The 11,683-nt window shown below is 46.7% G+C and overlaps 1 protein-coding gene across 1 annotated transcript in view; it reads left to right on the top strand.

The window, feature by feature from the left end:
- Positions 1 to 8,132: 8,132 nt before the first annotated feature.
- The window catches only part of LOC124556034 (spore wall protein 2-like), a 144,722-nt gene continuing 141,171 nt past the window's right edge, over positions 8,133 to 11,683 (top strand). Inside the window, exon 1 of the mRNA XM_047130069.1 lies at positions 8,133 to 8,422. Within this exon, the coding sequence (XP_046986025.1) occupies positions 8,133 to 8,422 (290 nt within the window). The remainder of the gene's footprint in view (positions 8,423 to 11,683) is intronic.

Here is an 11,683-nt window from a genome sequence, read left to right as displayed (position 1 = left end):
TAACGCACCCGATTGTTTACCAAGTTCCGCTGCAACACGGTAAACAGCCCACACTGAACTCCCTGAGTAGGTGCATTGTAATTATACTTGTAAACCTGCAGCAGAATATCCTAAGGGAAGACTACCTTGGTTTTCCTAATAGACTGTGAGGTAAGATCGTAACCTCATTTGGACGTTGGGAGTGTTGCGTACCTTTCAGGCGTTAACTCATTTCGATCGCTTTGTTTGCATATGTTATTCATACATATATAAGGTCCGTGTAATCTAGGGAACATTTCTGACTACCGTTATCCTCCTGTCTGTTGCTTAAAAATAAACACTATTTATAGTAAAGATGAAATTTTGTTCAATTCAGGTTTTATTCTAAAATTAATTTGTAACAAAACCAAGTAATGCGGTAAAAATTAAAAAAAAATACAAGTTTATCATGTAGTGCTAGGAAACAAAAACATGCCAAACATTGCTTCAATACTTTGAGTTACACAATAAACAATTTTCACGCTCTAAGTCGTGTTTGATTATCAGCCGAGTCAAGGTATCGTTCTGTGGTGACGTTTAACACGTTTCCTACCAATCTTCAGATGAAGTGTCGGGGTCGTGTGCTGTCCGGGTCTTAACAGCCACTTGATCGCAGACACTTGGGCCTCGTCTGCATCGGCAGCCCCAGTCCTGCGCTTCTGGAAAGCGTGTGCAGCCCTTAGTTTGGCAGCTCCCTGCGTCGCGTCCGTCTGGTGGGACATGTCCATGCCATCTGCTGCCTTCGCTAGTTTTGCATCGGAGCGTCCTTTTATTTTTCTTACAGCTGCATCCCATGCAATGCGAAGCTGGAAACCGCTATTTCGGTTGACAATGTTATCATGGACTCATCTCCACAGCCTCTTCAAAAGAATCTCAGTACCCGTTCATCCTGCACAGCAGTTTTGTTCGTAATCAAATACAGTGTGTTACAAAAAGGTACGGCCAAACTTTCAGGAATCATTCCTCACACACAAATAAATAAAAGATGTTATGTGGACATGTGTCCGGAAAAGCTTAATTTCCATGTTAGAGCTCATTTTAGTTTCGTCAGTATGTACTGTACTTCCTCGATTCACCACCATGATATACGGGGCACTCTACCTGTGCTGCTAGAACATGTGCCTTTACAAGAACGACACAACATGTGGTTCATGCACGATGGAGCTCCTGCACATTTCAGTCAAAGTGTTCATACGCTTCTCAACAACAGATTCGGTGACCGATGGATTGGTAGAGGCGGACCAATTCCATGGCCTCCACGCTCTCCTGACCTCAACCCTCTTGACTTTCATTTATGGGGGCATTTGAAAGCTCTTGTCTACGCAACCCCGGTACCAAATGTAGAGACTCTTCGTGCTCATATTGTGGACGGCTGTGATACAATACGCCATTCTCCAGGGCTGCATCAGGGATTCCATGCGACGGAGGGTGGATGCATGTATCCTCGCTAAAGGAGGAGATTTTGAACATTTCCTGTAACAAAGTGTTTGAAGTCACTCTGGTACGTTCTGTTGCTGTGTGTTTCCATTCCATGATTAACGTGATTTGAAGAGAAGTAATAAAATGAGCTCTAACATGGAAAGTAAGCGTTTCCGGACACATGTCCACATAACATATTTTCTTTCTTTGTATGTGAGGAATGTTTCCTGAATGTTTGGCCGTACCTTTTTGTAACACCCTGTATATGGTTTTCGTTGAGACGGTGTTCTTCCACCGCAGATTTCTCTGTGTGGCTCAGGCGAAAGCTCCATTTTTGTTCTGAGCAGTGCTGCTATGTACACCGATGCGTCTGGCCGATGTGATGTTTGCCACACTTTCAGCTGATGCTGTGGACTTCAGGTGTGTGTCCCTAATCTAGTTGTCAAATCTAGCAGGTTCCTGATTTTGACCAAAGAGCGAAATATGGTTTTAATGTTGCTTTTCTCTAATATTCTGGCAATCTTTGCAATGGGTGGCCCAGCGCACGGAAGGAGCGCCAAGCGCCTAGTGTCTTCTTCACTTACATCTTTTCTTCTTGCTTGGTTGCAAAGCGCGTTTTACCTGCATCTCAGAATAGCAGTTCTCGCGAAAGGTTTTTCTCATATGCTGCAATTCGAAAGGTCCTTATCGCATTACCTTGTGCTGGATTATGGTGGCTACGGGCGTTAGGGTACAGGTAGGTGCGTCCTTCCTGTAAGTAGAATGACCTAACGTGTCGTGAGTCTTCTTTACTATGAAGAAAGGCAGAGATGCGTTTTCTTCTTTCATGGTGAATTTAATATTGACATACATACCGTTGAGGTGTTCAAGGAATTCTTGTCGGTTTCCTTCGTCATGTTGCCAGATTGCGAACATGTCGTCCATGTAGTGGTAAAACATCTTCGGTTTCAGGTGTGCTGTTTCGAGAGCCTGTAATATTCCTCCTTTTACTTGTGTGTTATTTACTGTCCTTATATGTAGAACCAAATGTAATACCTGCGTGTATTTTGTATTCTCTGAATTGGTTTACAAAACCTACTGTCATGCAAAGTCAACTGTAATATTCTTATACTATACTGTTAATAATAAGCAATGTAACAAACAGAAATACAGTTACCTATCCGGACAGCAAAACCAAAAAGAAGTGTAATAACCGAGTGTTAACCTAAGGAATAAGCATCAGACTAACTCGTTTCTTCAAATAAGTCGCTAGTTCAGAGGTATGGTAAATAACAGTAGTTAGACTACTATTCTGCATCGGTAACGTATGTGGTTGATGGTACGCTATTATTCGCCAGTCTAATTAGGCACACGTAATGAAGCTGAGGAGGACAGCTGAAAAGATCGCTACTCCGTTACCTAACAGATTTCCCTTTAGATTTAGATACGAGATGGTTCAGCAATACAAGAAAAGTTTAGCCGCTCGAAACAAAGCTACAGTAGCCAATTGCTTAAGCAGACTGGTTTCATGAAAGCAAAAGTAAATTTGGACCGGGGGGTTTACACATCTACATATTTGGTACTCAACATTTCATTGATTCACTATAAACTATTTAACGTTATTATTTATCACCACTGATCAACTTAGTATTTCCTTTCATTAATACGTAATGTGAAAGCAGCAAACAATTTATCTAATGTGGTCTCAATCTGGCATAACCTTACGTAATCATTTTAACACAAAATAGCAATGTTAATTATGAAATTCTCAGTTATTCTTTCCATCAATTATTTCACTGATTAATCACTGATTTGTCAACAATATATTAAAGATTTCACAGTCTTTGCTGAATACAGGTCACTCGGAATTTTCATTTACCAGGTTGGGATCCTGCTTGGTTTATGAGCGGGATAAATTACCAGGTGGACACAACTGTTAATTTGGATGATGGTTATTATTCTTAAAGCACATTTCAGCTTCCTGGCACACACTACAATACATAGCTAAATTGTCGTACCCTGTAAGCCGTGGTCAGCGACGGTGGCATTGGTGGCAACAACTGCATTAATATCAGAACGGAAAAGAGCAGTTATCCATGTCGGACTTACTTCCTCTTCATAGCGATGATCCATCTTATAATCAATAGACCTTTTTTCTCCCCATATCAGGCCGTGATAAACTGCAGTTTCCAACAGAGGCAAGATGCCACAATATGGCGCACTCCACACTATGCTGGCGCTACACGTGCTGCCTCTAAGATCACTGGCCACCGCCTGACTTTGTTCGCGCCCGCCAAAGCGCGCCAAACGTTTCCGCTCCCACCTTTTCCTACGCTTACACAGCTTTCCGTTCCTGACGGAACTACTCGATCTTTTATACTACACATCTCATACAGCCCTAAGTGAGTGCCAGTAACTATTACATACATAATTACATTATAGCACCTTTTTACATTTAATAATTATAACAAATAGATATCTTTACAATATTTAAAAGTAAATATTACACCATCTTTCTTAATATGTACATCCATTTTAATCTGATCAAAGAGTTTCAGTATCGATTTCGATTCCAACAAGATGTCTATTTCTGCTTTAACAGTTTCAATAAAATATTTACAAAAAAAAATAAAAAATATGAGCAATAATGTCACAAGCAGTTTCTTCTATGTGGTACATGGTGCCTAGGTGAATCCATGGCCAGTACATCTATCTGTTGGTAGAATCTACCACCACAATGGAAGTATGTGATGGGGAATGCGTGGCAGAAATGTTTCACTTTGTCTTCGTTGAAGTCTCCCCTAGTATTTCCAGAAGTCCTCGAGAAGTACCTGTGTCTAGAGGGGTGTGACATCAAAGCTGACCAGGATGTCACATTTGTCCAGATGTGAATGTCCATGTATCTTCACAAACTCTAGACTTTTTGGCGGTGAGGACAATGACCCACTATATGCTTCGATAGCTGCGCCAGGTGATTGGCTATCTCATAAGTCTGTGAATTTTTTGTGTCTACTGTTAGACGTAGTGGAACTCCCTTCTTGGGTATCTTTGGAAGTCTGTACAGGTGCGGTGGTATCGGTGCTCTGGTACAGCCTTCTTGTTCAGCAGTGAGATGGTTTTCCTTGTCACAGCTGACGTAGGATCCTATTTTTTACTTGTTTGTAAGCTCTCTTTCGAAAGGATCTCAATCTTTTGCCAGTGCTTAACTGATCGTAGCAGTACCGTCGCATCACTGTCTGCCACTAGGACGACCGTGTTTTCTCTTAGGTCGCGCATCGCCCTCCGTTCAGCTGTGGAGATATTTGTTTTCGGCGTTTTTTCTTTTTTCCAGTGTCCTGGAAGTCTCCATTCTGACCTCTCCGGCGATCAAAGAGTAGCCCATGGGCGGCATGCTTGTTGCTACTGATCTCTCATTTAGGTTTTGTGGTTGGAACCAGTGAAAAATTTAATCCGTTTGACAACACGGATGTTTTTGTTAGTTCCTTTGAGGGACGTGTCTGGACGAAAGACATCCCAGTCACCTTTGACGTCACGCCCCTCTTCATATGGGTACCTCTGTAAGACTAAGGTGCCACTTAGACGAAGACATTGGAACTGTTCCGCCATACACTCGCTACCACACACTTTTAATGTGGTGGCAAATACTAGACAGAGTGGCCATGGCCATGGGTTCCCCCTGCCGTCATGCATCGCAAACCTATACGTGTTCCACTACGAAGAAACTGCTCTCGAAATGGCGCGCCTGAAACTGAAGGTGTTCCACCACGTTGACGACACATTTACGACACTTTTCGTGATTTGGCAGCATGGCGAAGAAAATCGCAAAGAATTTCTTAACCACCTCGACAGCATACGTGACAATATTACATTCACCATTCTGGTGGAAGAAAATTGATGTCTATCTTCCCTGAACATCATCATGATAAAGACTTATGGCATGTTAGGTCATTCTGTTTACACGAAGAAGACATACACCGACTTCTACCTTAGCGCCAATAGCTCCCACCTTTCAGCACAACACAAACCCTTGCTCACAACCTTTGTGCACAGGACACAAGACCTGACAGGAGTCTACCTTCCGAACTGTAGCACTTGAGAAAAACCTTTTGCGAGAACAGCTATTCTGAGACGCAGATAAGACGCACTTCCAAATGAGCAAGAAGAGAGAAGACGTACGCGAAGAAGACACTAAGGACTTGGTGTTTCTTCCTGCTGGGCCGCCCACGGCAAAAATTGCCAGGATATTATCAAAAAAAACATTAAAATCATCTTCCGCACATCGGCCAAAATCAGGAATATACTGTACTCAGTGAAGGATAACTATGACTACAGACACCTGGAGTCTGCAGCACGAGCTGCGGGTGTGGCAAACATTACATCGGCCAGATGCAGCGATGTATATCGCAGCACTGCTCACAACACTTAAGGAACGTTCACCTTGGCCAAATGGAGGAGCGAACGGGTTCTGGGATTCGATCTTTAAAGAGTCTGGAGACAGAAGTCCATGAAAACCTTGTCAACCGAAACAGCTGTTTCTAGCTTAGAATTGCATGGAGGGAGCTGTAAGAGAAATACAAGAATGCTCCGATGAAAAACCGGCGAAGGCAGCAGGTGGAATGGACATGCCTCAAGGACACGACACAGAGAGCCCCCAACACCATGGGCGGCGACTCCCCACCATGGGCCGCGACACCCCTTCCCGAGGTGCACGATTGGTGCTGCTGATGCAGATGAGCTCGCCTCTAGAGATTGTAGGTGGAAGAAAGGAGGCCCATTAAAGTGCACAAACTGTGGAGGTGGGCAAACAGCCAGCTACTTGGGTCGCGGTCGCTAAGCCTGAGAAACAACCCACCGGAACTACCGCCCCAAAGGTCTACTCTCAACAATGAGTAAATTATGTGAGCGGCTCCTACTAGTTCACACCGAGTGATATATTCATAATGAAAAAATGCTTCCCATTCCAGTTCTAATTTCGGAATAAACGCTCAGTAACTTATGAGAATCTTCGAGGCCACCACAGAAGCCTTCAACAGGAAGGCTATTGTGACTTCCGTCAAGACCACTAAATGTCATAGCTGGAGTCTCACAGGGGTCGGTGCTAGGCCATGTTTTATACAATCACACATCTGACACACCAACCGCCTCTCAGACACAGCTGAATACGCAGATGACACTGCTTTCTTCGCAACCAGCAATAACAGACGTCTAGCAACCAGGCGACTACAAAAACACGTGAACAGCACAGAGACTTGGGTAAAAAATAATGGAGGATCAGTTTGAACACTGAAATCTCAAGCTCTGATGGTAACAACGAGGAGGAAAACGTCATCTCCTAACTGTAGACGAGATAACTACTCTCAGGCTGCACAAACGAGAAATACCCTGGAACAATACAGGTCAATATCAGAGTAACATTGGACCAACACCTCGCTTGGAAGCCCTATATCGAGAACTTAAGGAAAAAAGCAAGCGCCAGAATGAACGCACTGTATCCACTGTTAAACACAAAGGTCTCACATCCACAACAAGAGTGCGGTTTTACTACACTGTAATCAGCTCCATCTTTGAGTGCACTTGTCATGTTTGGGGTACACAGCCCAAACCCACATTAAAGGACACAACTTACTACATGTCCACCCGCGCTTTCCCACGCCGATGCCCAGTAGGTAGCGGACATGAAACCGCTAAAAATTAGATTCAGAGAACCTGCCAAAGCGTTCTGCTAAATTGCCAGAAACTCCAAGATCCAACTAGTGAACCTGCTAGGCAACTACCTAGCAGTTAACTTCTATAAAACACCCAAACAGCCTGCAGTAACGCAGAAGCTAGAAGTAGAACCTCAACACTTTGGCTACTCAAAACATCAGGGGCATAAATAGAATGCAACAACACAGACAATTTGTGAAGGAAATGGTCACACCCAACACCTTTCTCAAACACATCCTCAGAGACTAAAGAAAACATGCTGGCAGCATAACCTGGCACTGCATTCATGGTTTTCTAATATTAGTGCTTCTGATCACATTGGGGTAGCTCCCGAAGGATAATCACCTGCAGAAGTCGCGAATAAGTTGCGATTCGCAGAGCGCTGCTCCGCAAAGGCGGCAATACCTGGATACGCTAACATAGCCCAATTACTTCCGCTCGCCTAACTGCGACAAGAACCAGCCGCACCAGCAAGTGCTTGTCGCTGCCTCCTCCGAAACTCCCAGAAGCCTAGGCACCTGCTGCATTTTCTTTCTTACAGGAAGAAGATACCTCAAACTGGCTGCCACACTTGTTCATAAATAATGCAGGGGAATTAGGAACTCCCAACGGCTAGATCGACGTGAGCGTGTCGTCCCCTTTCACCAAAGACAAAGCGTTCTTATTTCACAGAAAGCAAAGTGTAGTGTTCAAGAGACATACCAAAACTATGACCGATAAGCCAGGAGGATTCAAATGGCTCTGAGCACTATGGGACTTAACATCTATAGTCATCAGTCCCCTAGAACTACTTAAACCTAACTAACCTAAGGACATCACACAACACCCAGTCATCACGAGGCAGAGAAAATCCTTGACCCGCCGGGAATCGAAGACACCTGACAAACTTCCCTGTCAGCGGCGCCGCCCCCTTTCAGCCTTCGAAACCCGCCAAGTAGGCGGGGACTGCTCTGAGCAGTTTAGCGGCTGAGGCTGCCATTGTTGCGAATGCTGAAGTTTGCGAAGTAGCCATGCATCAGCTCCGAGCAGGAGGCAACTTAATCCGTTACACATGGGATGAAGATTTCATCACAGCGAAGGCCAGGTACACAGCGAGCAGTGACACCTGCACACTGACTACCACCATTGCTTGGGTGCAAATTGCTGCCCATGCAGTGATAGGCAATGAGCCAGCCACACCAGCCGCAACTGTTGCTGATGTGATAGGCAGCAGCGACATCGGTCTCAACCGCGCCAATCCTGTGCGCGACAGCCGAGCAGAAGCACAAAAATTTGGTGGGACAAATCCGGCTGGTCAGGGGTAGGTCATGGCCGTTTTCCAGACCTCACGGAAGCGCCCTGCTGCAGCCTCTTCCACTCAAATCAACAGGCCAAAACAGTAAAAAGAGACGTGACGCATCCCCCACATCAATCCGATGAAGACGACCTCATCTCTCCCGCCCTGAAGTACACTGTCTGAGCTGTCGAGCTCCATCAAGTGCGGCCGGTTGGATTGGAGACTACAAACCGGTGTGGTGACGTGCCGGAAGCAGCTGAAGAGGAAAAGACAACGCTGCCAGCGCGGGAGAAACCGCCTCGCCCACCGGCAATCATTACCCAGTCGCTAGGAGGCATCGAGACCTTCCACAAGATGCACTCCATCGCCAAACGCCATGGCGTCTGCGGGGGAGGCTCCAATCTGTGCAACGTCCAGCTAGACAATATCGGTTTTTTTTGTGGTTTTAGGGCGCACAACTTCAATGGTCATTAGCGCCCTGACTACGTTAAGAATGCACCGCGAGGCACAAGTTTAAAACAACTAAAAGGGAAAACACGATAAAAGAGTGACAGGCATAGGATTAAAAAACAACATCATCAAATGTCCTTAGAGAGGTTCGTCAAATTGATAAAACGAAGAACACGAGCAGCTGCTCGTGGGTCATCCGCTAAAATGGCATCTAAAGTACATGGCAGGTTAAGATCTAGACGCAGTGTGTTAAAATCCGGACAGGACATTAAAATGTGGCGGACCGTCAGCAATTGCCCACATGGGCAGAACGGCGCCGGCGCAGCCGTCAGCAGATGGCGATGGCTGAACCGGCAGTGTCCAATGCATAACCGGGCCAAAACTACCTCCTCCCGCCGAGAAGGGCGGGAGGAGGACGTCCAAGCCGCGGGAAGAGGTTTCAAGGCCCGAAGCTTGTTGTCTGTAAGTGCAGCCCAATCGGCATGCCACAGCGATAAAATGCGCCGACAAATAACCCTGCTACAATCTGATGAAGGGACACAACAAGAAGCTGTCCGAGGCTGGAGGACCGCAGCCTTGGCCGCGGCATCTGCAGCTTCGTTCCCAGGGATACCGACATGGCCAGGGACCCACAAAGCTAACTGGAGAACCGACGTCCACCAGCTGCTGAAGAGAGCGTTGGATCCAGTGCACGAAAGGGTGAACCGGATACGGATCACTGAGGCTCTGGATGGCGCTCAGGGAATCGGAGCAGATGACATAAGCAGAATGTCGGTGGCGGCAGATGTAAAGAACAGCCTGGTAGAGGGCAAAGAGCTCAGCTGTGAAGACCGAACAATGGCCATGGAGCCGGTATTTGAAACTTTGTGCCCCGACAATAAAAGAACACCCGACCCCGTCATTGGTCTTTGAGCCATCTGTATAAATGAAGGTCATATTGATGAACTTCGAACGAAGTTCAACAAAACGGGAGTGGTAGACCGAACCGAGGGTAACCTCTTTTGGGAGCGAGCTGAGGTCAAGGTGAACACGGACCTGAGCCTGGAGCCAAGGCGGCGTGTGGCTCTCGCCCACTCGAAAGGTTGCAGGGAGCGAAAAATTAAGGTGTTGAAGGAGGCGACGAAAGCGAACTCCAGGGGGTAGCAGGGCAGAGACATACAACCCTTATTGACGGTCGAGAGAGTCGTCAAAAAAGGAACGATAAGACGGGTGGTCGGGCATTGACAGTAGCCGACAGGCATACCGACAAAGCAGTATATCGCGCCGGTAGGTGAGTGGCAATTCGCCAGCGTCAGCATGAAGACACTCTATGGGACTAGTATAAAACGCTCCGATCACAAGTCGTAAACCCTGATGTTGTATGGAGTTGAGGCGGCGTAAGATGGATGGCCGTGCAGAGGAGTATACGAAGCTCCCATAATCCAGCTTGGAGCGGACGATCGACCAATACAGACGAAGCAGGACGGTTCGATCCGCTCCCCACGACATACCACTGAGAACACGGAGGACATTTAAAGAACGGGTACAACGGGCGGCCAAATATGACACATGTGGAGACCAGCTAAGTTTCCTGTCAAAGGTAAGGCCTAAAAATTTGATTGTCTCCACGAGTGGGAGAGCAACGGGACCGAGTCGTAAGGACGGTGGGAGAAACTCTTTGTAGCGCCAGAAGTTAATACAGACCGTCTTCTCGGCAGAAAAACGGAAGCCATTGGCGACACTCCAGGAGTAAAGACGGTCAAGAGAACGCTGAAGACAGCGCTCCAGGACACGTGTACACTGCGCGCTGCAATACATGGTAAAATCGTCTACGAAAAGGGAGCCTGATACATCAGCTGGGAGGCAATCCATTATTGGATTGATCGCTATGGCGAAGAGAGCGACGCTCAAAACTGAGCCCTGTGGCACCCCATTCTTCTGGTGAAAGGTGTCTTACAGGACAGAACCCACACGTACCCTGAACTGTCGATCCATTAAAAAGGAACGAATAAAAAGAGGGAGGCGACCGCGAAGGCCCCATGTATGCATGGTGCGGAGAATGCCCGCCCTCCAACAGGTGTCTTAAGCCTTCTCCAAATCAAAGCACACAGCCGCGGTCGGGCGCTTCCGCAAGAAGTTATTCATAATGAAGGTTGACAAGGTAACCAGATGGTCAACAGCAGAGCGGCGCCTACGAAATCCACATTGTACATTGGTAAGTAGGCGTCGAGACTCGAGCAGCCAAACCAATCGAGAGTTAACTATTCGCTCCATCACTTTACAGACACAGCTGGTAAGCGAGATGGGTCGATAACTGTAAGGCAAGTGCTTGTCCTTCCCCGGCTTAGGAATCGGGACAATAGACTCGCGCCAGCATGCGGGAACATGTCCCTCAATCCAGATGCGATTGTAAGTACGAAGAAGAAAACCTTTACCCGCAGGAGAAAGGTTCTTCAGCATCTGAATATGAATAGAATCAGGCCCTGGAGCGGTGGACCGTGATTGGCCAAGTGCTTTTTCGAGTTCCCGCATGGTGAACGGGGCATTATAATTTTCATGATTCGAGGAGCGGAAGTTAGGTGGCCTAGCCTCCTCTGCCTGTTTGCGGGGGAGGAAGGCAGGGTGGTAATGAGCGGAGCTCGAAACCTCAGCGAAAAAGCGGCAGAAGGCATTGGAGACATCCTCAGGGGCCACAAGGACGTCATTCGCGACCGTCAAGCCAGAAACTGGTGAGTGGACCTTAGTGCCAGATAGCCGGCGCAGGCTACCCCAGACAACAGAAGGAGTAAAACTGTTGAAGGTGCTTGTGAAAACAGCCCAGCTGGCTTTCTTGCTTTCTTGCTTTCTTTAATAGTA

The sequence above is a fragment of the Schistocerca americana genome, chromosome X, assembly GCF_021461395.2.
Source record: "Schistocerca americana isolate TAMUIC-IGC-003095 chromosome X, iqSchAmer2.1, whole genome shotgun sequence".
In the NCBI taxonomy this organism is placed as follows: domain Eukaryota; kingdom Metazoa; phylum Arthropoda; class Insecta; order Orthoptera; family Acrididae; genus Schistocerca; species Schistocerca americana.
Note: the sequence above shows the minus strand (reverse complement) of the source record. Positions and strands in the feature narration are given on the sequence as shown.